This window comes from Enhydra lutris, unplaced genomic scaffold, assembly GCF_002288905.1.
Source record: "Enhydra lutris kenyoni isolate GAN:26980312 unplaced genomic scaffold, ASM228890v2 scaffoldscaffold74, whole genome shotgun sequence".
Lineage (NCBI taxonomy): Eukaryota > Metazoa > Chordata > Mammalia > Carnivora > Mustelidae > Enhydra > Enhydra lutris.
Genome location: NW_019154158.1, coordinates 4,979,667 through 5,007,291, shown reverse-complemented (window position 1 = coordinate 5,007,291; position 27,625 = coordinate 4,979,667). Strand labels below are relative to the sequence as shown.

Here is a 27,625-nt window from a genome sequence, read left to right as displayed (position 1 = left end):
CTAGGTGCCATGTATCTGTGTGACTGTGGTTGTGGTCTGTCCCTACAGCTCCTATCTGGCTCCCCCTGGCCCCAGTTCTACCTAGATTCTGATATCACTGCTTCCGCACTAAGGGCTTATAAGGGCTTTCCACTCTTGCTAGTCTCTGGGAGCTTCAACATTCATCCTTCATTCTCTTAACCCTGCCTACACATCCATAAATAAGGTCTTCATTAAGTCTCTTAGTGATGCAAACACAGACAACTGAATGGTTCTTTTGTCTCTTGCCAGGACCCTGGCTGAAACCGAGGATGACCCAGTGTCTACCCACCAGGCCCACTTCTGCTCTCTCTCTCCCAGGCTCCTCAGGGCCGAGCTATTATGTCTATCCCACACTTCATGCCTCTTCCTTTCCTATGTTTCCTCCTCTTCTTTCTTAGGCCTCCTCCTCCGCCCCAGAACCATCTTTGCTGGTCTCAGAACTAATAAAGACTTAGGTTTTATCTGCTCTTCTTCTCCCTCCATGCTCACTCTAAGAGATGAGACAGATCATTGCTCAGTCAGCAAGTAGGCTGACATCCTAGGAGCACACATGTTGGGGGAGGCAGAGGCAGGGCTCAGAGTTGGCTGGTGGCTTTCCCTCACTGACCCCCAGGGCTCCATCCAGGAGACCTGCCCGGAAGCTGGAACTGGCCAAGAGCCACTTGCATGGGACAGGGAGAAGAAAAAGAAGGCATGGAATGAGGAGGGGAGGAATTTGCTCTGAGACTGGGTCCCCTCTAGACCTTTGCCCTTCTTTCCCCATCATCCCCCCCCCCCCTTTGGTTAGACAGCCCTGAACCATGGGGTCGATATTGTCTGCAGCCCAAGGCCGAGTTTGCGCAAAACCCACGTGTCCTTTGGGTAACGTGATGTCTGTGTTTACTCAGTGTATAACTCCCTCCTCCCAGGGTCTGAGGTCCCTGGAAGAGGAACCGTAGAGGAGAAAGTCTGAAGGTGATCTTCTTAGGCAACCTGCATATCTGAGACATGGGACTTCCTGAACAACCCACAGAAGTCATGCCATCTTTGCCTGGAGGAGATCTTCATCTAAGGAGAACATCTAAGGAAGTCTTCTGTGCCCCTTCCTCCCCCTCCCACGGTGTCTACTCTCCCTACAAGCCACCCCTTCCCTAGATCTGACCTCTCTCCCTCCAACTCCAGCTTCAGTCCCTGGGGCCAAGATTAAGGTGAGGTGAAGTAAGGCAGTTACTTTGGGGGACAAATTGTAAGGGGATGCCAAGAAATTCATCAACTGAGATAAATAATATCTCAATGTTATGTTTTTAAAGCAGCAAAATGAATGCCAAAAAAATCCATCATGAGCAAAACAACAAATTTTAAAATAAACACAGAATCAGTATTAACTCCCTTTCTTTTTGGCTCTGCCTGTTGTAAAAGGGAAAGAGTGGGTCTGTCTTCTTCCAAACTTTGGCTTCCAGAGCCTCTTGGCCCCTAACTCTAGACTGTGTCAGGCTTTTCTCATGTGGGCAAGATAACCACTCGGGCTTCTTCTCCCTTCTTACCCGCCCCCCGAGCCTGTCCCTCCCCCCCAGCACCCAACCAGGTTGGTAGGGCGGGCCTGTGAGGCAGATGGCTGGGGTATTTATAACCTGGGAGAACTTCTTGGGGAAAGTGACTAAGATGCTAAGAGCATATTTATAGCTGGGTTCTGACGTAAGTGTCAGTGGGGAGGTAGGGCCAGGCCAGGCACAGCAACAAGAGGATAGGAAGAGCCGAAAATTGGGGGCACCTGATAGAGGGTAGGGGAGAAGACGAGTCAGTGACTCCTGCAAGCACTTGATGCTGTTTCCCTTGACTCTGTCTCCTGGCCCCAACAGATAAGCCCTCTGAGACACCACTATGGGCAGAAACTTCTTTGCAGTTTGATGTTCCAGACCCCAGGGGTAGAGGACTCCTTCTCACCAGCCTCAACCAACAGAGAGGTTGCTCAGAATGGGGAAGGAGAGGACTGGACAGCAAACTTGAATATGTTTTTGCCTGGGGAAAAATGTAGGAAGGACAGGAGGGTCTAAAAGTTTCCTTGTCCCTTCTCTACCCCGGCGTCTCCCGCCCCCCAGCACACAGTGCCCTGGGTTTCTAGGACCTGGCACCTGTCATCAAGTTCCACCGCCACGTGTCAATGGGACGAGGTCTAAAACCAAAGGTAGCGGTGATTTGGGGCCTGACAACAGCTCTGCTCTTTGGTAGTGGCAAGAGGGGAGAGCACGGGGACTGGCTTCTCTGTTTTCTGTGGGAGAGGCAGGGTTCCCAAAGGGAGAGGTTGGAAAGCCCTGTGCCGCTCCCCACTCCTCAGAGCAGCCCATTCCCTGGGAAGCTGGTCAGCGCTAAGCCAGCGGCCGTCCAGTGGCACTACACTGCCACATGCTGGACACCGCCGGTACTGATCCCCAGCCCCCAAAGCGCCACCTTTCTCCCCCTGGTGCCAGATCTGGGAGTCTCTTGGCAGCCCCCCCACTGGCTACACAGGTGGGAGCTTAATAAGATGGAGTCGCGGCATGTGTCCAAATCACAGTCTTCTAGCTTCTTGAAGGAGAAAGGAGAAAGGCCAGCATTAAGTCTACCCTCATAAGTTCAAGGTGGAGGGACCATGGCCTTCCCATTTTGTCAGTGAGGAAGGGCTGGGATTGGAGCTAATGTCACCCCACTTATTTTGCTTTGCTCTTCAAAGTCCTTAAACCTCCCATGTCCTGCCCCCTTTCACGGAGGCCTCGAACCACTCCTAGGATGTCCCGAATTTACGTAACTCTCACAGTCCCCTTAAAGAGACCCAGCATGTAGGTATGGGTGCTCCCAAGTCCCACGCCCTTCTGCCAGCCTTGATGGACTGTGTCCTGCTGTAAGATTGCATCACTGCCTCCCCTACCTCTCTGGGTTTCCCCCCGACATCATAGGAACACGCCCCCCCCACCACGCTCCAGCCCTCCTCCACGCTGTGCTCCAGTCCAACTGGACTCTGGGCAGCCAGCATAAGCAGGGTCAGGAGGTGACTTCTGTGTCCCGTGGCACTGCCACCTTGGCCTGCGCAGGAGGACTCCGTTCCTCTCCCCCTTGTCCCAACCCCATTGCTAGGAAGAGAGAGACCAGAGTTCTTCCGGCCCAGAGACCCTGGAGAAATAACCAGTGGAACTAACAGCTGCCTCTAAGAACTGCTGCAGCAGAGGTGTCTGGGTAAGCTAGAAGGACTAGAGGTATGGGGGGGAAATTGCCCTCCCCACCTTGCCCATACGAGTCCCTCCCCCGAGCCTCAGACCTTGGGGACTGAGCATGTGAAATCATTCTCTTTCTTGCATCATGCGTGTCCACACTGCACCCCCACCCCCTTACCCATACCTCAAACTCAGTGACCAGGCCAGATGGTGAAACCTGAGCTCCGGGGGAGTGGGGGGGGTGGAGGGGGACCTCCGCCCCCTGCAGGGCCCTGATGGGCAGTACAGCCAGCCAATCCCAGGGCTCAGAGGGTAGGTCTGCTGGCTGACCACTAAGTGAGGGAGCCCCAGGTTGTGGCTCTAAAGAGGCCCCAGTCAGTTACCAGCCATGAGCTGTGAGGGTCAAACTGGCAGACTGCGCTAAACACAGCCACGCATAGGACCATCCACATACTGCCTTCCTGAGTCCCAGGCAATAGAAGGCAGGTGGCTCTACCCTTGGCCGAGGCTGGGTGTGGCACAACCACTGCTGCCCCTGTGCCCTCATTGGCTTCCACGCAATCAGATCAACAGAAGGAGCACCTGCCATCCGAGGCTCCCAACCCAACCCAGGGCCATTCACCAGGAGCATGGGGCTCCCTGATGTCCAGCCCCAGCTGGTGTTGCTGTGGGCACTGGTGTGGGCACAGGGGACAGGGTCTGTATGTCCCTCCTGTGGAGGTCCCACGCCAGTGCCCCAAGCAGAACGCACTCTGGTACTGGAGCTAGCCAAGCAGCAGATCTTGGAGGGGCTGCACATGACCAGTCGTCCCAGAATAACTCACCCTCCACCCCAGGCAGCGCTGGCCAGAGCCCTCCAGAGACTGCAGCCAGGAAGTGTGGCTCCTGCAAAAGGGGAGGAGGTCATCAGCTTTGCTACCATCACAGGTGGGTGAGGGAGGGGCAGGCAGAGAGCAGACAGGGAGAGGGAGGAGGAAGGGGCGACAGACAGAAAAGGCAGGGTGTGGGAGGAGGAGGAGTTGACTGGTTACGCAGGACGGAGGACACAAGGCAGTCCCTGTGTCTTCTAAAGGGGCTCAGGAGAGCAGCGGGCGGGGGTGGCAGGAGTCTTGGAGGAGAGCTCATCCCTGCTCACATTCCTCCATCCCTTCTCCATCTCTCCGGCAGATTCCTCCACTTCACCTTGCAGCTCCATGCTCACCTTCCACCTGTCCACAGCTCAGTCCCACCACCTGTACCACGCTCGCCTTTGGTTGCACGTGCTCCCCACCCTTCCTGGCACGCTTTCCTTGAGGATCTTCCGATGGAGCCCAAGGAGCAGGCACCCAGGGTCCCGCAAACTCCTGGCTGAGCACCAGATGACGGCCCCGGGCTGGCACGCCCTCACTCTGCCCCCTAGTGGCTTGAGGGCCGAGGAGTCCACCGTCCTGAAGCTCCGGCTGAACTGCGGACACCTAGAAGGCAACGCCACCTCTGCCCAGCAGCCTCTGCGGCTCCTGGACACGGCGGGAGACCAGCGGCCCTTCCTGGAGCTTAAGATCCGGCCCAATGAGCCTGGAACAGGCCGGGCCAGGAGGAGGACCCCCACCTGTGAGCCTGAGACCCCCTTATGCTGCCGGCGAGACCACTATGTAGACTTCCAGGAACTAGGATGGCGGGACTGGATCCTGCAGCCCGAGGGGTACAAGCTGAATTACTGCAGTGGACAGTGCCCCCCACACCTGGCTGGCAGCCCTGGCATTGCTGCCTCCTTCCATTCGGCTGTCTTCAGCCTCCTCAAGGCCAACAACCCTTGGCCCTTGGGTACTTCCTGCTGTGTCCCTACTGCCCGAAGGCCTCTGTCTCTCCTCTACCTGGACCGGGATGGCAATGTGATCAAGACAGATGTGCCAGATATGGTGGTAGAGGCCTGTGGCTGCAGCTAGCGAGAAGACCTGGGGGTTTGGAGTAAAGAGATCGGTTAGGGGTTCCCAGGCAGAGGGCGTCTGTGGCGGGAGACATTAGATTCCTGACCCACACCCCCACCTAACAGGCTGGGTGGCCAGATGACCGGGGTGACCCCTAGGGGACCCAAATGGGCACTTGTTCGTCCAGACTCTTGCCTATTCCAGGCTAGCTGATGTGTAGGGAGAATGGGGAAAGTGTGTTCTCTAAAGGAGTCTCCCCAGAAAGCATGGTTTCCTACCCTAAGCCCTCTGAAAAGGCGGCAGAGGTGAGGGAGGAGTGGAGGGAAGGAGAAGGCAGAGAAAAATTACTTAGTCTCTCACAAGAAAAGAAAGTCCTCAAGTGCGGGAAGCAGGCTTGGGACAGGGGAAGCAGGCTGGTCCAGGCTAGGAACTATGGAAGGGCTTCCAGGGAGGGTCGAGAAGGAGATGGGCAAGGGGCTAAGAGGAAGTAGGTTAGGAGAGCCCAAGAAATGGGAGCTGGGTGAGAGGGGTACTGAGCCTAAGAAGTTCCCTGGTTTTTCCCAGTGTGTGGGACAGGACCCACGGGGGAGACAAATGTTTATATATTCCTAATAAAAATGAGGGGGAAAATCAACAAGTATGAGTCATAAAGAAGTGCTGGGGTGATAGTCCGGAGGGATAGTTTTCAAGGTGAGGTCTGAGGACCTCGGGAGGTCCCTGAGACCCCTTTCAGGAGTGTTCACAAGGTCAAAACTATTTTCATAATACTAAGATGGTATTTGCCTTTTTTATTTTCATTATCTGAAAAGTATACAGTGGAGTTTTCCAGAAGCTATGTGGCATGTGATTACATCATCTTTTTGACATCACTGTTAATGGGATATGTGCTTGTATATTGTGTTACAAACTGTTTTCAGTTTTAATTTCTAAAATAGTAAATTGACATGAACCACATAAACAAAAATTCAATAAATTTTAAGAGTGTAAAGGCAGGGTGACTGGGTGGCCCAGCGGGTAGAGCATTTGACTCTTAATCTCAGGGTTCTGAGTTCAAGCCCAGTTTGGGCAGGGAGCCTATTAAAAACCAAAAAAAAAAAAAAAAAAAAAAAAAAAGGCACCTGGGTGGCTCAGTCAGTTAGGTGTCTGCCTTTGGCTCAGGTCATGATCTTGGGATCCTGGGATCAAGCTGGATATGGCACTGGGCTCCCTGCTTGGTGGGGAGTCGGCTTCTCCCTCCTCCTTTGACCCTCCCCCCTGCTGGTGCGCTCACAGAATCACTAATCTGGAGACCTGGGTGAGGAGGAAAAAGCAGCCTGCTTTAAAAGAGCTTCTCTGAAAAAAAAGGGCAAATGGCTGGGACAGGACCACTGGTCTTGCCTGACCTTCTGGGTATAATTGGTGTCCAGGCCAAAGTCATATGGGGGAGAGAGGGTCAACTAGGACTCCTTACTGTTCCTCTACAATTACTACCTATATTGGTAGGGCCTCAGACCTCTTCCTAGTATCACCTTTTCCCCTTGACCCTCAGCATGAACAGTTAACCTACTAACTCTCCAGGCCCGAGGAGGTGGTTCTTGGAAGCAGAGCTAGGATGGGAGAGGCCTATCTGAGGGTGACAGGAAAGGAGGGGACTCCTTTTCCTCACCATGTTTTCTCCCCTTTCTCATAAAGATCAAATGGACTGAAATAGCTGCCCCTTCCCCTGCATCCACAAATCCGAAGGGGCAAGGCACTCCCCTCTCAGACACTACCGTTCAGTACTAGCAGCCTCTTCTAGTGTGCCTTTCCGTTTCTTTGGGCTCATGCAACCCCCTCCCTGGGCTCCTAACTGGGCTTTGGTGGGGTGACCCGTAAAGTCTCCTACTTCAGCTCCTAGGGTCTTCTCTGGTAGTCTCCGAGCGTGTCATGTGCCGGAACGGCCAGCAGAGGGAGCAGACAGCCTGGAATTGCAGACAGCGGGCGGAACCGAGGTGCGGAGGTGCCCGCAGTCTCCAGAACTTCGAGATGAAGGAGAGCGGGGTTTCTCCGCGGAACAGTGCTTCTTTTCGGTCGCGTCCCAAGGTTCTTTAGTAACCTTGTGAACCGCATACTCTGCACCTAGAGCCTCAGCCACGGCTCCTCTCTTGTATGCTCTGTAGACCCTTCACTTCTAAGCCAACTCTGTTCCAGTCCTCTTTGCACCAAACCCCAAATCTGTCCAAACCCCTTCATGTTCCACTGAAAGAGTGAGGCCAGCAGTGATACACTACAGGATGGCGGAATGCTCAGAGAGCCCCAACCAAAGTCGACGACGCTACCTCCAATAATATCTTTCTCGGATGAACTTCTTCGTCGCCCCCCACCTCCCAATATATTTTTTAAGTTTTTTCCTAGCTTGGGGGTTGGGGGTAGGGTGGGGGGGGGGGGCCTCTTCGTGGGCAGCCGATCCAAGGATCCATGCCGGGATTTATTGCCCACCACCAGCAGCGTGTCGGGCGGGGTGGGGGGGAGGCAGTATAGGGTCCCTCAAGGGAGGGGGAGGATCCTGGGGGTCCTGGGGGTGCAATAAGCCCGGCACCCCCTCTCTTGCTTTTAGCTACCCCGCCTCATCCTCCAGAACCGCAAGAGGGAGGGAAGTAGAAGGGAGGTGAGAGGCGAGCGGGAAGAGCGGCGGCGCGCCAGCTGCTTGAGCGAGAAAAAGTTTTTGCAAAAGGGAAAAAAAAGTTTGCGCTTCTCGCGGGTGGTCCCGGCTCGCGGCCCGGCGGGCTGGGCCGGCGGGAGGGCTGGCGGCCAGGTTAGTGGGGGGTGGGGGTGGCACTGAGGCTGCGCTGCCGTGGCCCTGTCCGCCCCCCCTCCCCACCGCACACCCCCCAGCCCAGACTCTAGCCCTGGACCGCGCATCCCGAGCCCTGCGCCCAGAAGGAGGTGAGAAGGGGGGCCGGCGGGGGACCACCTGGGAGCAGTGGGGGAGGGGGCCCGAGGGGATGCCCTGCATGCGAGGGACTCTGCCCAGCCAAGAGGGAGACCTGGGGCACAGAGGCAAAGAGGGGGTGGGAGAGCCTGCGTGAGATATAGAAAGTTTGAAGAATTTTTTCATTTGTATTTCCCTTTCTCTGTATCTTTTTTTTCTTCTGACAGTCTCTGTGTTTCTGTCTCAGGCAACCGTGGATCTCTTTGTCTGTCTCCGCCTCTTCCATCTATTAGAAACATCTCACTTTCATGAGTTTGGGATGAAGAGGCTGGAGGGACTGCTAGCTGGAGGTCTGCGTGGTAGAGAGGGAGCTCCAGGTGTGTCCTGAGCGCCGGGAGGAAGACGTCAGTGTTTCTGCAAGGAGGGAACAGCTAAGGAGAGAGCCCTGGGTGGGGTGGAGATGGGTGTGTGTGAGGCGACAAACCGGTGGGGGACGGGCAGTCTTGAACCCCTGACCTGTCTTGTGACAGATGAGCTTGCCGGTGCATGTGTTCTCGGGGAAAGGAGTGTCTTCTGGATAAGGAAGGGGGCTGGAGGGACCAGCGTCTCCTTTAGGCCCTAGAAAGACTCCTCAAGGAATCTGGACTCCTGAGTCCCCAAGGACTGTGGTCAGGGTGCTTAGGAGGAGCGGAGACCTTGTCTTGACCCTCTGACCTCAGGACCACCAGGACAGCTGGGCCAGCCGCAGGGAGACCCCTAGTGGGATTGGGCGGGACCACTGGCCACTGCCTGCCTGTGTATCCCCGTTGGAACCCCCTCCCCAACGGGAGCGGAGGGCCGAGGCCCCTCCTCTGGCTCAGACCACCCTGCCTGCCCTTGCTCCCCGCTCTGAAGCCTCTTTCAGGCCCGGTGACCCCGAAACAATCCGCCCTGGGCAGCTAGCTTCGGGGACAGGATTAGGGAAAGGGGATCCCAGAGTGACTGGGGACTTAAGGTTTTCGGGGCTGGAGAACTGGGGTCTTCATAGGATAGATCTTTACTGTCCAGTGGAAGGAGAAGGCGGGGCAATTTCCCGGGGGAGTTGTAAGGGCCGGAATTAGGGTGGTTTTCCCTATGGAGGCGGGGTCCGGAGACACCCCCCCCAATTATCTCTCCGGAATCCCCAACCAGGCGGTACAGACCCCGCCCTTGACGTCACTGAGGGGTTCCCGGGGGTCTGGAGGGGTTAACCCTTGGGAAGCCAGCTGTGATAATCAGGAACCTAAGGTGTCCTGACCCCTCTCTCTGGCCATACACATCTTATTTTATTTACCCAGCCACTTTCTGTCCCTATAGTTTCTGGATTCTTCTTTCTTTTCCACCCCGCCATGGGCACCCCTACGCTTCAACAGTGCCCCCCGCCCCCCGGGCGCCACTGCCAGCTTTCTGGATGCACTGAGGGGAGGAGGGAAGAATGTGTCCCGCCTCTCAACTACCCACCCCTCCCTCCACCGCGGCTCGCTCGACTGGGCTCCCGGGGCGGGCGGGGGAAGCCGAGCCGTCTGCAGCCAGAGCCTGCGGCGGCGACTTGGGTGGGCCGAGGAGGCACGGGGGCGGGGAAGGCGGGACCGGGAGAAGGGGGCGGGGCCTACTCCTGGGAGTTGGGGAGCGGGGGTGCGAGGGGGACTCTGGAAAATAGGGAGACACAGAAGATGATTCAGGGCTCCAGCAGGGCAACCCTAGGGCTCCCTGCCCCATCTTGCGCTCTCATCCACACCCCAGAAAAACTTAACTGAAGCTGGAAAAGTTGGCGAAATTTTCCTGTCACTAGTGTGACGGGGAAACGTGGGTGGGCTGTGGCACGCGTGGGCGAGGAAGGATGTCGCCCCATTTACATCGCGGCTCTCCTGCGGCTGGGCAGCAGCATAGGAAGATGACTGAGTAGGCACGTTTGGGGGTTTCTTTAGTGTTTGGGGGGTCGTTTGCGAGCCCCTGCCTCTTTCCCCTGGGTGAGTCATAGAGGAAGGAGGAGGGAGAAGTGTCCCCCGCATCCAGCTGCCAGCCAGCTGTGCCCCCCCCCACACACACACAAAGTGCCAAGGTCGAGTTGGGAGGTCTTGGATGCGGGATCCAGCTCTCCGCTGGGAAAGGAGGAGTTAGGAAGGGTACAATCCAGGCTGCGGGGCTTGGGCTGGGTCATGGGGTCCTGGTTCCTCTCCCCATCTTACCCCGCCCTCACCCTAAATCCCAGCATCCCGGGATCACCCACCGCGCCGGCCAGCCCGCTCCGGGTCGTTCTCCACCCTACCCCGCCCCACCCCACCCTCAGTCCCGGGAGACCAGAAAACCCGGGGTGGAACCAAAACTGGAGTTTGAGGAGGAAAGCGGACGGCAGAACCCTCTCCCTCACAACTCTTCTCTGATGGATGATAACTTTGTTTTTTCATTCTCACAAAGCCTTCTCTTACAGTCCTTTCCTGCTCGCCCAAAACAGACCAACTAAGGTGGGCGCCCAGATTCAAACTACCCCAGGATAACACCAGTTTCCACTCTTTGTACTCAACAAACCCGGGAGGCTCACCTCAGAAACCTTATCCCATTTCATACACAGTTTTCTGCGTTAGAAAAAGATCATCTGTGCTAGCTCCTGGCCCCACCAGCCTCTCCTTCTGGGCTGTGACGAGAGCTCCCTCTGCTGGATACTGGAGAGATTGTAGAGGTCCTGTCGCTGGGCAGGAACAAATGAAGGCAAAGGGGCTCATCATGAGTTTCCCCATCCTATCCCTCAAAGCTGGCCCATGGTCAAAGCCAGAAGAAATGGAGAGCCATGGTATAAAATCACTTGAGGCTCATACTGGCTCAATTAGTCCATAACACTCCCCGCTAAACACACACACACACACACACACACACACACACACACACACACACACACAGAGGCGCTTAGACCACCCAGGCAAAGAACCCACTCAATTCCCACAAAGATCCTGGAAACAGCCTCTGCCTCTTTGGGACTCTCCTTTCCCTCACCCTGGCTGAGTGATGCTCACTTCACTTTGATTTCCCATGGCAGATGTCTTCAAGGTTCTATACCTGAATTAGTTATCTCATCTTATTTCCCTCCTGCAGAGTCCCCACACTCTCCTCTGAGACACCATGTTCAACTCGATGACCCCACCTCCGGTCAGTAGCTATGGCGAGCCCTGTTGTCTCCGGCCTCTCCCCAGTCAGGCCCCCAACATGGGGACAGAAGGTCAGTGCAAATACCAATCTCCAGGCCTTGAGGACTGGCAGCTGTCTCAACTAGCCCCAGGGAATCCCTCTTCTATCTCCTACCCCATGCCAGTCTCTAGTCCACAAGAAGATTTGAGGTTCTGTGTCTTATAGGGTTGGAATATGGGGTCGGGCCTCTCTCGGTGGTTCAAGGTTTGTCCTTATGTGTCCCTCATTCCCATTCCCCAATCTGGCTATCTCTCTTTTCTAGGACTGTCTGGTCTGCCCTTCTGCCACCAGGCCAACCTCATGTCTGGCCCCCACAGTTACGGGCCAGCCAGAGAGACCAACAGCTGCACTGAGGGTGAGGCCTCAGGCAACATTTCTTCCCTTCCTGCCCTTCTGGAACTTGCTCTAAAAGAGAAAGTTGTGTTGGGGGCGGGGGGGGGAAGGCAGGGGATCTAACTTGGAAGAGGAAATGTTTGGAGACTGGAGCAAGGGGTCAGAGCACTATCAGGAGGTCACAGATGGGGTGGGTAGGGCAAAGCAGAATCAAGTGTCATTTTTTTTTTTGTTGAGAATCAGGACCCATGGGTTGGGTGTATGGAGACAGGCCCCATTTACCATAGCTATCTCCCCTGTTTCCTGCCCCAGCCCCACTCTTCCCTCCTCCCCGAAGTGCAGTCAAGTTGACCAAGAAGCGGGCCCTCTCCATCTCACCTCTGTCAGATGCCAGCCTGGACCTGCAGACAGTCATCCGCACCTCACCCAGCTCCCTTGTGGCCTTCATCAACTCACGCTGTGCATCTCCCGGGGGCTCCTATGGGCACCTCTCCATCGGCACCATGAGGTGCAGAGAGCCTTGGGCTAAAGACCTGACCAAACCCCATTAAAAGCCTCAAGCCCTCCAAAGCACCTGACCCTATCCCAATCCTTATCATTTCAAAGGTGTTGAAAGCCCCTTTGGTGGTTTCCTGGGCCTGCCTCAACCACGTCCCATACCATCTTCCAGAAACACTCCAAAATAGCCCAAGGACTCCTGGAATTCTTTGAGATAATAGTCCTATGTAACTGCCTCTCCTCCTCCTCCTCAGCCCATCTCTGGGATTCCCACCCCAGATGAATCACCAAAAAGGGACTTCACCTTCCTTCGGGGGCCAGCCCTGTGGTCCCCATGACCCCACTCAAGGTGGGATGATGCCACATCCTCAGTCCCGGGGACCCCTCCCAACTTGCCAGGTGAGAGTCCTCCTGCTGCCCCGCAATTTCCCTCAGCTCAGGGCGGGTGGTGGATTTTATGGGGAAAGGTGAGGAAAGGACAGGGGATCTAGAAGTTTTCAGCAGCAGAAACATAAAGGGGTATGGTTGCTGGGGTTCACTCCTTGGGGTTTGAATAAGACTCTTCCAAATGAGATCCTGCCTTTTGCCCATCCCAGTGCAGTCTGAGGAGGAAGTCTCTTCCAAACCCAGGGGTTCCAGCTGCTTGGGTGGGGGCACTCGGGGCAGGAAGACCTGGCTGGGCTCTCTCTTCCTTCTGCCCACTTCTACCTTCATCACCCTCACCTCTTCCCTTGGGGAAGCTGAAGTCTGAGCTGGACCTGCTGGTTAGCAAGTGCCCAGAGGAGCCCTTGGAGGGTGATATATCCAGCCCCAACTCCACAGGCACACAGGTAAGGGGGGGGTGACTTTAACTCTGAAACCTGAACTAAACAAAAGCTATCACCCCAGTGACCCTAGGACTGCCTCTTCTGTCGTAGGATCCCCTGCTGGGGATGTTGGATGGGCGGGAGGACCTGGAGAGAGAGGAGAAGCCAGAGCCTGAATCTGTGTATGAGACTGACTGCCGCTGGGATGGCTGCAGCCAAGAATTTGACTCCCAGGAGCAGCTGGTGCACGTGAGCCCCAGGGGGTAACAGGAATGCTGGCTGGATCTTGTAGGACATTCTGGTGGGACACTGCGGAGTGAGGCTAAGAGCAGGAAGTCCCAGAATACCGAAGTCAGAGGCTGAGTGGCCAGTTGGGTTGGTAGAAACTCGGGAGCTAGCTCTGTTTTAGAAACACGGGAGAACAGGGGGGTCAGGCTGTGATGGTATTTCTGCCGCCTCTTCCCCCATGAGGTGGAGACTTGGAGGAATCTTGGGGGGGGGGGCGGGTGGCAGAGAGGTCCAGAGAAGGTCTGGTTTGGGACTTGGGGGCAGAAGGGAACCTCAGAGAGCCTTTGTGTCTCCTCCTTCAGCACATCAACAGTGAGCACATCCATGGGGAGCGGAAGGAGTTCGTGTGTCATTGGGGGGGCTGCTCCAGGGAGCTGAGGCCCTTCAAAGCCCAGTATATGCTGGTGGTCCACATGCGCAGACACACGGGCGAGAAGCCACACAAGTGCACGGTGAGGCGCCCGCTTCCCAAGCCCAGGGTCCCTCCCTAAACCAGGGTTCCCCACGGTCAAGGCAGAGCTCATGACTTTCATGGATCCTAGGCACTTTTGCCACCATAAACAAATATTTTAAAACTATCTTATGACTGGGTTAGTATAAAGATGAAGATATTGATGTGGTATATTAGGACATTTTCTTGGCCCAAAAAGCTATTTTTCCCCTGCTTTTAAAAGAAATTAAGATATTTCTGGGATGCCTGGGTGGCTCAGTTGGTTAAGCGTCTGCCTTTGGCTCAGGCTCAGGTCACAATCCTAGGGTCTGTGGGCACCCAAAAGTACTCTGGGCCCTAGACACTGCGTCTGCTACTTGACCTAATGGAGAAGCTTGGTGTCAAGGACATAAGACACTCCCAGACTGACCCCATCCTGAGCCAGTCTAAGATCCCCATGCAGGGAGATCTGCTCTGGCTTGACAGGGAGATGCTTGCTGCCACACCTCCTCTGGCTTTCGATTTGCCCAGCTCTTGCCTGCCCTTGTCCCTGAATTTTGGGACTTGCTCTCCCATCTTGAGTTACAGTCTCTGCTGTAGGTCCCTTTTGAGATTTACAGTTCTTCTAATCTCCCTGTCCTTCTGTCTGAGAGCTCTCTTTTGACCCCAACATCCCCTAGTTTGAGGGGTGCCGGAAGTCATACTCACGCCTCGAAAATCTGAAGACGCACCTGCGATCACACACGGGTGAGAAGCCGTACATGTGTGAGCACGAGGGCTGCAGTAAAGCCTTCAGCAATGCCAGTGACCGAGCCAAGCACCAGAATCGGACTCACTCCAATGAGGTGAATCCCCACCTAAGAGACCCTCCCCACTTGAGAAGCCAGCTACTGGGGAGATTCCCCCATAAGAAATCCCTTAGCCCAGCACCCACTCCACAGAGGTGAGTCCCTGCCCCCAACCGAACTCACCCGGATAAGGGCTTTCTGAAACCATGAACCTCCATGTAAACACCGCACTCCCTACCTTGAACCAGCCAAAGGACTGACCTAAATAGACCCATTTGACCTGGAGGGGACCCGCGGTCCCTTAACCCCTGACTTTATGAGGCCTCACAGACCTGGGCTGTCAGTTTACCTAATCTTTCCCTTGATCCTCTCATTTTTTACTCCAAGGGCCCCACTCTCTCCTTAATTCCCTGGGTGCTGTGTGTTCCTCCCTGACCCCTCATCCCCAACAGATGCCACGTCTTCTTCCCGTTCCTTCTGCACTCTTCTGCTCTGATTCCTTTGCCTGGTGTCTTCACTGTCCACCCAACAGAAGCCGTATGTGTGTAAGCTCCCAGGCTGCACCAAACGCTACACAGATCCCAGCTCGCTCCGGAAACACGTCAAGACAGTGCACGGTCCTGATGCCCATGTGACCAAGCGCCACCGAGGAGACGGCCCCCTGCCCAGGGCACCGTCCCTGTCCACAGTGGAGCCCAAGAGGGAGCGGGATGGAGGCTCCGTCAGGGAGGAGAACAGACTGACCGTGCCGGAGGGCGCTGTGGTGAGCTGACCCAGGCAACTCCTGCCTCCGTGCCCCGCCTGCCCCGCATTCATCCTTCCAGTCCCCTCCATATTCTTCCGGGTCCTCCTCTGTGGTCAGTCCTCCAGTTTCTTATCCCAGTGGTGCTCCTTGGGTTACCCCAAATGGAGAGATTCTAGTATAATTAATAACTGAACTGGTTCAACAAACTCTTATATGGGCCTTAGTGTATTATCCTAATTTATGTGTAGTTTACATGTACAATTCACACGTAGTATGATTATACTGCATGATTATAATTTCATATACTCCTCACAACAAGTTCGTGAAAAAGGAACTTACTCTCCACATTTTCAGATGATGAAACTCAGGCATATAGACAAATGGTCCAAGGTCACAGGACTGGGTGAGAATTTGAGCCCAGGCAGTCTGTGCTCCAGCCTAGGCCCTTCTCTTCAACATCACTCCAGTTTGCCCCTGACCTGCACCTGCTCATCCCTCCCTACACCTGTAAGCTTCCCCTTGGTCCCAGCAGTCATTGGGACACAGGCTTGAGCCACTCACCAGTTCAGGGAACTGTGGGGCAGTGGGGAGGGGCTGCCCTCAGCCCTCATTTTCCAACCCCCAACCCTTCACTACCAGAAGCCACAGCCCAGCCCTGGGGCCCAGTCGTCTTGCAGCAGCGACCACTCCCCAGCCGGCAGTGCAGCCAACACAGATAGTGGTGTGGAAATGACTGGAAATGCAGGGGGCAGCACTGAGGACCTGTCCAGCTTGGATGAGGGGCCTTGCATTGCTGGCACTGGTCTGTCCACTCTTCGCCGCCTTGAGAACCTCAGACTGGACCAGCTACATCAACTTCGGCCGATAGGGCCCCGGGGCCTCAAACTGCCCAGCCTGACCCATACTGGTGAGACCTGGGTGTGGGGGTAGTTGTTGGGCTGAGATCTGGACCTTCTCTGAAGTTGGAAGGAGGACTTCCCTCCTAAGGGTTGCCTACAGCACCTTTGTACAATTAGAGAAAGACCCCCCTTCCTCAGACACTTGCCTTCCACCTATCAGGTGACTGTGCTATACAAAGTATAACATGAATTCTGCTTCTTAGGGCTGTGCAGTGTGCAACGCATACAACTGTTCACAGGCAGCAGTTCTGAAACCCTGGTGATGCAGATGTAGAAAGGGCATGGGAGGAGACAGAACTGAGTGGTCAGAGTGAAGGAGCCTATCCCTGGGATTCCAGGACAGGGGCGTCCCATGGGGAAGGCAGGGTGAGATTCAGAGGGTTCCCTGACCACCCTGCTTTTTCTTCTTATCACCTGTAGGCACCCCTGTGTCCCGCCGCCTGGGCCCCCCGGTTTCTCTTGACCGCCGCAGCAGCAGCTCCAGCAGCGTCAGCTCAGCCTATACCGTCAGCCGCCGCTCCTCCCTGGCCTCCCCTTACCCACCTGGATCCCCGCCCGAGAACGGGGCATCCTCTCTGCCCGGCCTCACGCCAACCCAGCACTACCTGCTCCGGGCAAGGTATGCTTCAGCCAGGGGAGGTGGTACCCCCCCAATGGCAGCACCCAGCCTGGACCGGATGGGGAGCCTTCCTGCACCTCCCTGGAGAAGCCGAACTGAATACCCAGGATACAATGCCAACGCAGGGGTCACCCGGAGGGCCAGTGACCCAGCCCGGGCTGTTGACCGCCCTGCCCCAGCCCGAGTCCAGCGGTTCAAGAGCTTGGGTTGTGTCCACATGCCCCCCACTGTGGCAGGGGGAGGACGGAACTTCGATTCCCAACTCCCAACCGCTGTCTACTCACCACAGCCCCCCAGCATCACTGAGAATGTCACCATGGATACCAGAGAGCTGCAGGAGGAGCCAGAAGGTGGGACCTCCATGATGGGCAATGGTCTAAACCCCTATATGGACTTCCCACCTACTGATACTTTGGGATATGGGGGACCTGAGGAGGCAGCAGCTGAAGCGTATGGAGCTAGGGGTCCAGGCTCCCTGCCTCTTGGGCCTGGTCCACCCACCAACTATGGGCTGAACCCCTGTCCCCAGCAGGTCTCCTATCCTGAGCACCCACCTGAACCATGGGGTGATTTCCCTTCCCACTCTGGGCTGTACCCAGGCCCCAAGGCTCCAGCTGGAGTCTACAGTCAGTGTCCTCGTCTAGAACATTATGGACAAGTGCAGGTCAAGCCCGAACAAGGGTGTCCAGTGGGTTCTGACTCCACAGGACTGGCGCCCTGCCTCAGTGCTCACCCCAGTGACGGGCCTCCTCGCCCACAGCCTCTGTTCTCCCACTATCCGCAGCCTCCCCCTCCCCAATATCCCCAGTCAGGTGCCTACACCCAGCCACCCCCTGATTATCTTCCTTCAGAGCCCAGGCCTGGCCTGGACTTTGACTCCCCCACTCACTCCACAGGACAACTCAAGGCTCAGCTGGTGTGTAATTATGTTCAGTCTCAACAGGAACTGCTCTGGGAGGGTGGGGGCAGGGGAGATCCCCCAGTCCAGGAAACTCTCTACCAGAGTCCCAAGTTTCTAGGGGCTTCCCAGGTTAGCCCCAGCCCTGCCAAGGGTCCAATAGCCACGTATGGACCTGGCTTTGCACCTAACTTGCCCAATCACAAATCGGGCTCCTATCTCGCCCCTCCACCCTGCCATGAAAATTTTGCAGTGGGGGCAAGCAAGGCCCCCCATAGGGCAACAGCACCACCCCGACTTCTGCCCCCACTGCCCACTTGCTATGGGACCCTCAAGGCAGGGAGCACCAACCCCAGTTGTGGTCATCCTGAGGTAGGCAGGCTGGGAGGGGGTCCTGCCTTGTATGCTCCTCCTGAAGGGCAGGTGTGTAACCCTCTGGACTCTCTTGACCTTGACAACACTCAGTTGGACTTTGTGGCTATTCTGGATGAGGCCCAGGGGCTGAGTCCTCCCCCTTCCCAAGATCAGGGGGACAGCTCTGAACACACCCCGCCTACCTCTGGGCCCCCCAACATGGCCGTGGGCAACATGAGTATCTTACTGGGATCCCTGCCTGGGTAGACACAATTCCTCAACTCTAGCGCCTGAAGAGTGAGGAATCCCAGCAACCACAGATCCATTTCCTAAGGGGTTTCCATCCCCTTGGAGAAGCTGGGAGGAGGAGCCAGAGCCCCGTGGGATGCCCCAGGGATGGGAGGTATGGGTTGGGGCTGTATACCTTCTGTGTATGTTCTGGGGAGGAATTTGATAATGACACTGTTTCTGGATAATAAAGGAACGGCTTCAGAAAGCACCCGGCTTTACACTTTACTGTCTTGGGGTGGGGGGGCGGTGGTGGTGACAGTGAACAAGAAGAGAAGTAGAGGTTAACCCACCCACTTCCCTTTTTTAGGAGGTTCCCCCACCCCATCCCAACCCCTCAGGTCATACTCACAGAGACAGTCATCTGGGAGACACAGGATTTAATGGGATGTCCTCGAAACAGAACATCCACTATTCCCATCCCCACCAAAGGGTAGCCATCAGAGATCAGCGGAAACAAGTTTTTGTCTTCTTCCTCACCCCAGTCATGGGAAAAGGCTGGCGAAATCAGTGAGCATGAGTTGAACTAGCTGCCCAGGGTAGAGGGCATGGGCGGCTGGGTCAGATGTCTCCTGCTCTGGCCGAAACAGGGTTGGCCCAAACACAATTCCCAGGTTGTGAGGGGTCATGCGGTTCTTATTGGAGTGTGCTATCACCCTGTAGGCAAAGACCAAGAGCAGGGGCTATAAGGCAGCAGCTTCCCCACTTCAAATAAATCTAATCCTTCGAAGGGATGAGAGGGAAAGTGTTGAGGTGGTGGCTGTAGGGAACCAAGCAGAGAGCTGCAAGGGACATGAAGATGGGACCAGCAGAGAAACCTTCAGGATACAACTTGGGAGAGACAACCCAGGAGATGCCTGCCTCTTCCCAGCCTCAGAGACTGCCCCTAGGGTCCCCTTGGTTCCCAGGTTGGGCAGCTCTAATTCAAACGGCTTTCCTCTCTCAGAAGTCACTGCCCAGGCCCAGTTCAGCCAAATAAGCCATGAGCACGGTCCCAACAGGAGACAAAGAGGCCTGGGGAAGGGAGCAGTAAGGGGGTCCTCATTTCTCTCACAGCATCCCTGGGAATCTTTTTTTTTTTTTTTTTAAAGATTTTATTTATTTATTTGAAACAGAGAGAGAGAGATCACAAGTAGGCAGAGAGGCAGGCATAGAGAGAGAGGAGAAAGCAGGCTCCCCACTGAGCAGAGAGCCCGATGCGGGCCTCGATCCCAGGACCCTGAGATCATGACCTGAGCCAAAGGCAGAGGCTTAACCCACTGAGCCACCCAGGCGCCCCCTGGGAATCTCTTGATCTCCATTTTCCCCACTTGATGTCCTACCCAGAGGTAACCTGTTTCCTCCCTCTGCCCACTAAACAGGAGAGAAATGTAGGTGTCCCCTACCTTCCCTGCACCTGAACACAATCCCCGGCGCATGCCCCACTCCACCCTCCCTCCGCATGCAGAGACATCCAGTCTCCCTGACCTGCATAAATGTTCCAGGAGGCACTGCAGAGTGTCACGGTTGGGCTTGGGCATTGAGCCTATTAATTCTCGTATTTGAGAGACACGCTGCTCTGATTCGGAGAGTGCTAGAGAGAAAAAGGGAAGGGAAGGGCATGGGGGTGAGGCTAGGGAAGGTGCTAGGGCAGAGTGGGTAAACTTGCTACTCTTTTCCACGGCCATGGAAGACACCACTAATGTACCACGGCTTGCTTTCCCACAGAGCCCAACTGCAGCTTTATTATTGTTTTTTTTAGGTTTTATTTTTAAGGGATGCTTGGGTGGCTCAGCCATTAAGCGTCTGCCTTCCACTCAGGTCATGATCCCAGGGTCCTGGGGTTGAGCCCCGCATCAGGCTCCCTAAGTGGGAAGTCTTCTTCTCCCTCTCCCACTGCCCCTGCTTGTATTCCCTCTCTCACTGTCTCTCTCTCTGTGTCAAATAAATAAATAAATAAATAAATAAAATCTTTTAAAAAAAGATTTTTTTTCTTTTTCAAGAGTTTTTTTTTTTTTTTAAAGATTTTATTTATTTATTTGTCAGAGAGAGAGGAGCAAGAGTGAGCACAGGTAGACAGAGTGGCAGGCAGAGGCAGAGGGAGAAGCAGGCTCCCTGCCAAGCAAGGAGCCCGATGTGGGACTTGATCCCAGGACGCTAGGATCATGACCTGAGCTGAAGGCAGCTGCTTAAAGAACTGACCCACCCAGGCGTCCCTAAAAAAAGATTTTATTTTAAAGTAATCTCTACACCCAACATGAGGCTCAAAGTCACAACCCTGAGATCAAGAGTCAAATGTTCTACCGACTGAGCCAGCCAGGAACCCCCCAAATGCTGCTCTAAAATTCTTCTTTAGTCAGCCTTCTGAACATTCACACTCAAAAGAATAACTGGAGGTGAAAGTTGTTTCCCATCTCCGTGCTCAGGATGGGATAAAAGGGTGTAAGAGAAACTCTATTCTTTACCCTTCATGCCCCACCCCCATACCAAGGGTATTGCCCAAAGTTCTTATCCCTTACCAAGGGCAGCACGAAAATGGGGCAGCAGCAATGGGGGCACCAGAGGCTGGGGTAGCTCCCTGAGAAAAAGCTTCAGAGCACCAGTGACCACATGAATATCATCCCACTCAGCACTGTCCAAATCTAATCGGCCTTCTGGGAAGAGAAGGAGGTACAGAGGGGCTCAGGGCTCATGAAGGGCCAGAAAGATCCAGAGACTGAGAGGTCAGGAGTTTGGGAGAAGATCCAGTTAAGGCAGACCACAGAAACACCTAGGAGACCCACCGTGGGGCAAGGCAGCAGAGGTGGGGATGGGGACAACCCACCCAGGAGCAGGACAGAGGAATCCAGAAGGAGCAGGGAGGGTGTCAGATGGTTTAAGGGTCTGAGGGGCCTTCCACATAAGTACCTTGTCCTGGCTGTTCTGGGAACACGTATCTCCCATCGGAGGTGACCGCCCGCTCTGCAACATGGATGAGAAGGGATCAAGAGCTAAGACATGCAGCTCTAGCCAGACCTCGCTGTTATGTCAGCTCCCTAAGAGACTGCCTATGGCTCTGAGGCATGAAATTCAAAGTCCCACCACATGCCCACAAGCTTCTCACCTCTGTCCACCAGGAAGCGAAGCTTCTGGACCACTGCCAGGTTCCCGCTCACCCGGTAAATGCCATCCACATCTAGACCTAGGAGACAAGGCAGGGAGCAAATAAGGATTCCTGCTCCAAACTGTGTAAGGGGAGGACTGGTGAGAGATGCAGGGATGGAGGGGAATAAGGCAGAAGGAAGACTAGGGTGGGGGAGGTAGGGAATTCTCCCCCTTGGCCTGTTGGAAGGGGAGATTGTGGGGTCTCTGGAAAAATGACCTCTCTTATCCACAGCAGCAATGCAGAGCCTCACAAAGCTGGGCACGGTGTCCCCTTCCCTCTGGCACAGTGATTCCAACTGGCAGCCGAATACCTGGTCTGGAGAGGCACAGAGTAAGGGGGAAAGCCAGAGGCAGCCTCACCCATAAAAGGTCTTCTCAGCACAGGTTTTCACCCCAAAGTTGGGCTGGCCCTCCCGACCACCTTTTCTAGGCCCCCGCCAGGAGGTACACCCCTTCTCCCCCAGACTACGCAGTGGAGGAGCAGAAGACCGCTAATCTAGTTCCGGGAAGTTCTACTGTGAGTCTCACTGAAGTTTTCTCATCCACGAAGTGGGCTAATGCCCAGATCAGGAACATAAAGGTGCTTGCAAAAATACTACAGCAGGTACGAAGGAGAAGGGGGCCCGCTGGCCCAGCCCACCTCACCTCGGAGCAGCCCACGCTCCTGCAGGCTTTGCAAGGGTGGTCTCTTTGCGATAAGCCGCTTCAGTTTGTTCCGAACGCGGTTCTGCTCTGTTCCTTCAGGACACCGACCTATACGAGCAGGTGGAATGAGGGCGAGAGTTGCGGTGGGGAACTAGCCGGGAGACGCGCCCCCAGGCCCCGCCCACCCGAGCCCCGCCCCTCACTGGAGCTCCGGCGGCCGGCGATCCGCAGCAGTGGCTTGGACACGGGTTCCGACTCCTCTTCGTCGTCCTCCCCACCGCTCAGCTCTTCCAGCTCTGCGGGTCCCGAACCTGACTGACGCAGTTCCAGGGGGTTCTCTCGATCCTAGACCGGGAAGGGCGAGGTGGGCCGAGTCGGAGATTGGAAGAGAGAAGAAGAGAAATCTGCACCCCCAGCTCGACGCAAGGAGATCCTAGCCGGCTGCTGGGTTCCCACGTCCCAGCCCCACCATAGGGTGGTCTACACTGCGACCACCTTGCCCCCTACCACCCCAGAATCCTACTGTTCCTTCCCCACTCCCTCTACCCCGCCTGGGCCGAGCCTTTCCCCAGGCTCTGCCCCATCGCCTCCCACCCATCTCACCAGGCGTTCGATGACCGCCCGCAGCGCGCGGTGCCAGGCTCGCCACTCGGTCTCCTGGTCTGATTGCAGCAGGAACTCGTGGCCAGGGACCGTGCGGATCTGAGGGACCAGCGGAGACAGGGCTTGCTTGAGTCATCGGGGAGAAGCACAAAAAGCTGGGAGGCGGAGCGGGAGACCGGTGCGGGGAAACCGGGTGCACCTTCGGGTCGGGTGAAGCTTGGGGTACGCCCGGGAGGCACTCACGTGCAGGACGTTGCGGCGGCTGGACAGGTGGCGGCCGTGGGCCAGGGCTGCTCCGCGCAGGTCCACGCTGCTTTCGGGTCGGCTACCCGCTGGTCCCTGGCAAGTGGGAGAAACTGAGGCCATGGCGCTGTTCCCTTCGTTGCCTCCCTCCCACCCGGGGGACCGCGAGGACACAGGAGGCTGTGCTTCTTCCCTTACTCCCCCCTGCTCCACCTTCGCCCCACAGTTGGCCTAAGGCCGTAGGAGTCGGGCCTCAACCCCTACGGCAAGCCCCCTCCTCCCCTCCCTCACACTCACCCAGATTGAGGAGGGCGCGGCGGGCGGCGGCTCCCGGTAGAACACCAAGCTGTTACCCGCTAATACCACCCAAGACGAGCTCCAGTTCTTCCTGCAGGGCGGAGGGGGCAGTGGTAGTAGTGCAAAAGTCAGTTGGAATCGCCTGGGGCAGGCGCTCTCCCCGCACTCGGCTCTACGGAATCCAGCCGCCCAGGCCCCCCGCGGTATTCCCGGGTCTCCTCACCTGAGCTTCCGCCCCCCCTGGGCGATCTTGGTCACGTTGAGCAGGCCCGACTTTTCCACCTCCTGGGGAGTGGAGCGAGGGGTATTATTTATAAGCCACCCAGAGCCCCCCACAGCCGCCATGGCTTTCCCAAGGGGGGATGACCCAGGAGTGAGGTCCTTTACAGTTGGGGTGGGGGTAGGCTGCGTAAGAGAGGATACCCAGAGAACACTCAGAAAGAGGAAGATGTTTCTAAAGGAGCAGGAATTGGGGGGTGGGGCAGTGAGGATCTTGGCCTGCACAAGGAAGTGAGTGACTTACGTGGGGGTCGTCCAGGACCTGGGGCAGAGGTCGAGAGGGCTGCAAGGCTGAAGGCTGGTCTGAGGGGTGGAGCTGGAAGTTGTTGGGGCAGAGGTAGGGTGAACCCTGGGGGAGGGGATTGGAGAAACAGGTGGAGGAAACGTCAACTTAGGAGTCCCCCTATGGGGGGGACAGAGGTGCGGATGTGGGTGAGAGGCAGGGGGTGGGATGGGTAACAGATGAACGTCTTGCATAAAATAAAGTAGTAAAAGGATGGCTTTTCCTGCATGTGATTAGGAGGAGAGGGGAATCTCACCTGGGGGCCAAGCAGTTCCGGGGTCGCCTTGTCAGATTCTGAGCCCTTTGCCTGAGGTTGCGGGACACCATTGTCTCTATTCAGGGTCTGTGTCCCCTCCATGGAGCCAGTGTTCTGGGGAGTGGGGTGAGGAGCAAAGCTACAGCCAGCTGCCACCTCAACCCGCTCTCAACACCCTTCTGGGCAATTTTCTGATGGCAGCCCCGAGAGAAAACACGCCGCTTTGGGGGTCAGTAGGGGAAAGGAGGAGGTGGAGGGGACACAGGAACAGGCAGGAGGGAAAGTCTCACCATCTCCCGCACTCGAGTGCGGCGCGGAGGCTTCCAAGACTTGCAACCGGTCAGCGAATTTATGTAGAAGCAGCGTCCGGAGTTAGGGTCCAAGTGCTGCTCCCAGGAGTCCAGCCTCTGTAGTGGGGGGCACGCAGGGCTTGTGGGAGGAGACCGGGGACAGCGGCGAAGGTCCACTAAGTTGCAGTACACAGGGTGCTCTGACATGAGGGGCTGGGGTCTTGCCTGACAGGAAAGGGGGAAAAAAAAGGTAGTTAATTCTTTCAGTACCCCCCTAATCTTCTCTTCACCTAACCACCTCCTCCTCTCTCCCCCACTGTTTTCTCACCCCCAGCTCCTGGCCAGGGTGACCCAGGTACTGGGGAAGAAACCCCAGTCCCTAGCTGGGTGCTTTTTTTTCTCTCTCCTTCAGTCATTGCTTTTCTCCTCCTCACTTCCTGTTGCCAACTTCCCTCCTCCCCCACCCCGCCCCTACCCCAGGGCCTCAGGAAAGGGGAACCGGCTTTTTGTGTGTGTGGTGGGGGGGGGGTGTTGAGGGGAGTGCCCTACCCTCACATTCTCCAGAGTGAAAAGGAAGGGGGGGGGTCAGGGACCCCTACTGGGGGAGTATGAGAGAGGAGGGGCCATTTTAACCCACCAGCAAGTAAGAGAGGGGGAGGAGCTGAGTCTTCAAGAGCAAGGGAGTTACATCTCTAAGTGGGACTTGCCGGTGACCTGAGCTAGCAAGATGGGACACAGGAAAAGCCCTGCCCTGGGCCTGGAGTCAGGAGGAAGAGAGAAAAACATAGCTCTGTGGCTTTCTCTCAGTCCCCCTGTCATCTGCCAGGTTCTGTGTATCCTCAGGCTCTTTGCTACTTGCTACCCCTCAGCTAGACTTCCTTCTCATTTCTTAGTTGGGTTCAGGCTAGTTCTTCCTCCTCCTCATTCAGATCAAGTACATATCATTTTCTAGGAGATGCTTTCCCAGATTACCTCCCTCACTCTCTACATTCATGCTTGTCCATAGCACTTACCAGTACCAACAGTTACTAGTTCCTGTGTTTGTCACCCCCAGGGGAATCCCTTGAGGGCAGAGATTCTGCCTGCCTTTTTTACCATTGTGCCTAGAACAGGGCCCAGCAGTAAATAACTGTTTACTCTTTACTCCACTCAGAAGGGCTTTGACTCACCGTGTTGGCACTCGCCTCTGGCAGTAAGTCTTCCTGAGAGAGGGATCTGCCACTTGCTCCTTCCTGGAAGGGCTTCAGGAGGGTAGGCCTCAAATTGGTAACACTGACGCTTCTACACATTTTGGGGGGAAGAGGAGGAGGCCGCTTAGAGGTGGTCTGGGTCCTGCCTGGGGGTTCCTGAGACAGGCGCAGCTCCTCCGCAGAGCCATGAAACACCTTTGGCCCTGGAAACAGAGAAATGGGAAGAGTGGGAGCAGGCGATCAGAGGGGTGGTCTTGGCTGGATCCCTCATCCTGGGGATTCACAAGGAAGGCAAGAGCAGGGGAGACTGTGCAAAAGTTCATGAGACCTAGAAAGTGTAAGAGTAGAAGGAGAGGCAATGGGGACACTATGACGGGTATGAAGAGTAGGCTGATCAGAGGGAAATAAGAGAAGGGGGTCAGCAGATGCCTTGAGGGAGAGAGAGCCTTTCAATAATTCCTAGAAGCCAGGGAGGAGGGAAGGGGAAAGGAGTACTCACCAGGTGTCCAGAGGGATTGGCTGGGGGTGATGGTGGTTGGGCTCTGGGATGGGATAGATTCCTCTGACATGTAGGCAGCTGGGACAAAGATGGGTCGAGAAGTGGGGGGTGCTCCCAGTCGCCTTGCCAGCCACCAGTCTGAGTTGGTCTTTCGAAGTAGTAGAAACCTGTCCCCTTCAGCTAGGGACACTTGCCGGCCATCTGCCCCAGTGTAAGTGAAGGCATAGAGGGCACAGAGCTGGGATCCCCGAGAAGAGTTTTGGGGCCCCAGCCCAAGGCTCCCCCAGGTACTCGACCACCACCGGCCTGACAGCATTGTAGTCAGTACTGTCACCTGTGGGAAAACGGGGTGTTGGAGATCCAGCAAAGGATGCGACTGGCTGCTTCCAAGCAGAGAGACATGGTTCTAAGAGCAGCGTAGGGAGATAGGGAGAAACGTAAGGACAGGAACCTCAGAATGAGAGCAGAGGGTAAAGCAGAGAGCCTGAGTGGGGGTCATCTATAGGTTTAAGGGACTAAGAACTCCCCAGTGATATGACTGGTAAGGAAGTATATAAGTAAGGTGAGAGAGGATGTGGTCAGCAGAGCTAAGAGGAGAGTAGGGCAGGAAATCAGGGGAGAGAGGCTTGCTCGGTGATTGTCCTCCAAGAAACTTCTGGGGCCCGTCACAAAATCCACGGGCAGGAGGAACAGGTCCTAGGTAGTGGTAGGATTTTAGAGCTGAACAGAGGAAGATGAGGAGAGAGAATCAGGCCCGAGACAATACGCAGGCAAAGAGACAGGAATTAATGACAAAGATAAAAAAAAGCTTGTGACCTTTATTAAATGTACACAGGCACCTTTGTTTCCGTCCCCAATAGCCTCAGACCCAAAGCTGCGTGCTTCCTGTGCAGACTCTGAGAGACACGGAGACAGAGAAACCAGAGCCAGAGAACTATAAGACCGAAGTAGAGAGAAAGAGAAAGTGGCTGGGAAAAACACAAAGGGGTTCCAAGTTAGAGGAAGAGGTGAAAATACCACCATCCTCTCAATCCAGGATATGTTTTGGGAGCCTAGAGGCCTTGAAACAATACTCTGTACAGAGCCTCTGAGACGGAGTCCTACTTTGTTGTGTGGGTCCCTTCATTCATTCTCTTAACAGAGATTGGCTGAGCGCCTCCCGCATGAAAGGAACAGTGTTAGGTCCTGGAGATAAGAGGGGGGAAGGAGTTAGACACAGCCCTTGCCCTTGTGGAGCTTAAGGATAGATCTCAACTAATGACACAATACATGTATTAACTACAATTGAATCAAGGACTCTGGACAAATATTACAGTGTGACGTGACTGCACATAGGGGTGGATGGGGGACTGATGTTGGCTTTTCCTTGGTGAAAGGTGGGAACTGATGTCCACTGTCCATTGCCAGGGCTTTAAAACATACCCTGATGCTTCCCCCTTACCTAACCACTCTTGTTTTGCCCTTCTTTCAGTTTCCCCACTGCACAATGTGAGGCTCTGGGTCTAGCTTTGGAGAGGTTGGGTTTGGACTGCCCCTCCACCTTGGTGACATCCGAGAGCCAGCTCTCCTCCTCTGACGTGATCCAAGGACTGGTTCCCAGCATCAGATTTGGCCTCATTGATCTTCCTTTTCAGAAGGCTCCACTTTTATTTATCATGTGGAGAACCTTACTCCTCAAATATTCCTTCCCACCTCCACAATAGTCCCCAACTTCATCCCATTCGTTCATCATTCATTCATCTGGTGTTTGCTAAGTCCTTACATCTCCTCCTCTTCTGCCTTCTC

At 55.5% G+C, this 27,625-nt stretch overlaps 3 protein-coding genes across 6 annotated transcripts; 2 read left to right on the top strand and 1 right to left on the bottom strand.

Moving 5' to 3' along the window:
- The first annotated feature begins 3,817 nt into the window (after positions 1–3,817).
- LOC111160100 (inhibin beta E subunit) lies at positions 3,818–5,113 on the top strand. Its single transcript, XM_022522934.1, has 2 exons — positions 3,818–4,115; positions 4,356–5,113. Exons 1-2 carry the CDS (start codon positions 3,818–3,820, stop codon positions 5,111–5,113), a joined length of 1,056 nt encoding a protein of 351 aa, XP_022378642.1.
- Positions 5,114–11,029: 5,916 nt separating this feature from the next.
- LOC111160237 (GLI family zinc finger 1) lies at positions 11,030–18,340 on the top strand. Of its 2 annotated transcripts, XM_022523154.1 has the most exons (11): positions 11,030–11,217; positions 11,449–11,541; positions 11,832–12,027; positions 12,272–12,416; positions 12,758–12,847; positions 12,935–13,072; positions 13,414–13,563; positions 14,222–14,386; positions 14,862–15,092; positions 15,714–15,981; positions 16,394–18,340. In XM_022523154.1, exons 1-11 carry the CDS (start codon positions 11,121–11,123, stop codon positions 18,109–18,111), a joined length of 3,291 nt encoding a protein of 1,096 aa, XP_022378862.1. In that variant the 5' UTR covers positions 11,030–11,120; the 3' UTR covers positions 18,112–18,340. The 2 variants fall into 2 exon arrangements, with proteins under 2 accessions (XP_022378862.1, XP_022378863.1); XM_022523155.1 differs by lacking the exon at positions 11,449–11,541 and having other exon boundaries at positions 11,121–11,217; positions 11,862–12,027.
- Positions 18,341–18,343: 3 nt separating this feature from the next.
- LOC111160239 (Rho GTPase activating protein 9) lies at positions 18,344–26,553 on the bottom strand. Of its 3 annotated transcripts, none has more exons than XM_022523157.1 (17): positions 25,841–26,553; positions 25,321–25,544; positions 24,152–24,376; positions 23,862–23,975; positions 23,567–23,671; positions 23,267–23,328; positions 23,044–23,134; positions 22,747–22,842; positions 22,447–22,602; positions 22,104–22,245; positions 21,901–22,008; positions 21,473–21,571; positions 21,215–21,292; positions 21,019–21,072; positions 20,631–20,765; positions 19,600–19,705; positions 18,344–18,789 (listed from the first exon to the last, which is right to left on the bottom strand). In XM_022523157.1, the coding sequence occupies exons 1-17, from the start codon at positions 26,154–26,156 to the stop codon at positions 18,618–18,620; spliced, it is 2,283 nt and encodes a 760-aa protein (XP_022378865.1). In that variant the 5' UTR covers positions 26,157–26,553; the 3' UTR covers positions 18,344–18,617. The 3 variants fall into 3 exon arrangements, with proteins under 3 accessions (XP_022378865.1, XP_022378867.1, XP_022378866.1); XM_022523159.1 differs by having other exon boundaries at positions 20,631–20,762; positions 22,504–22,602; positions 25,841–26,549; XM_022523158.1 differs by having other exon boundaries at positions 18,496–18,789; positions 22,504–22,602; positions 25,841–26,548.
- Positions 26,554–27,625: the final 1,072 nt, after the last annotated feature.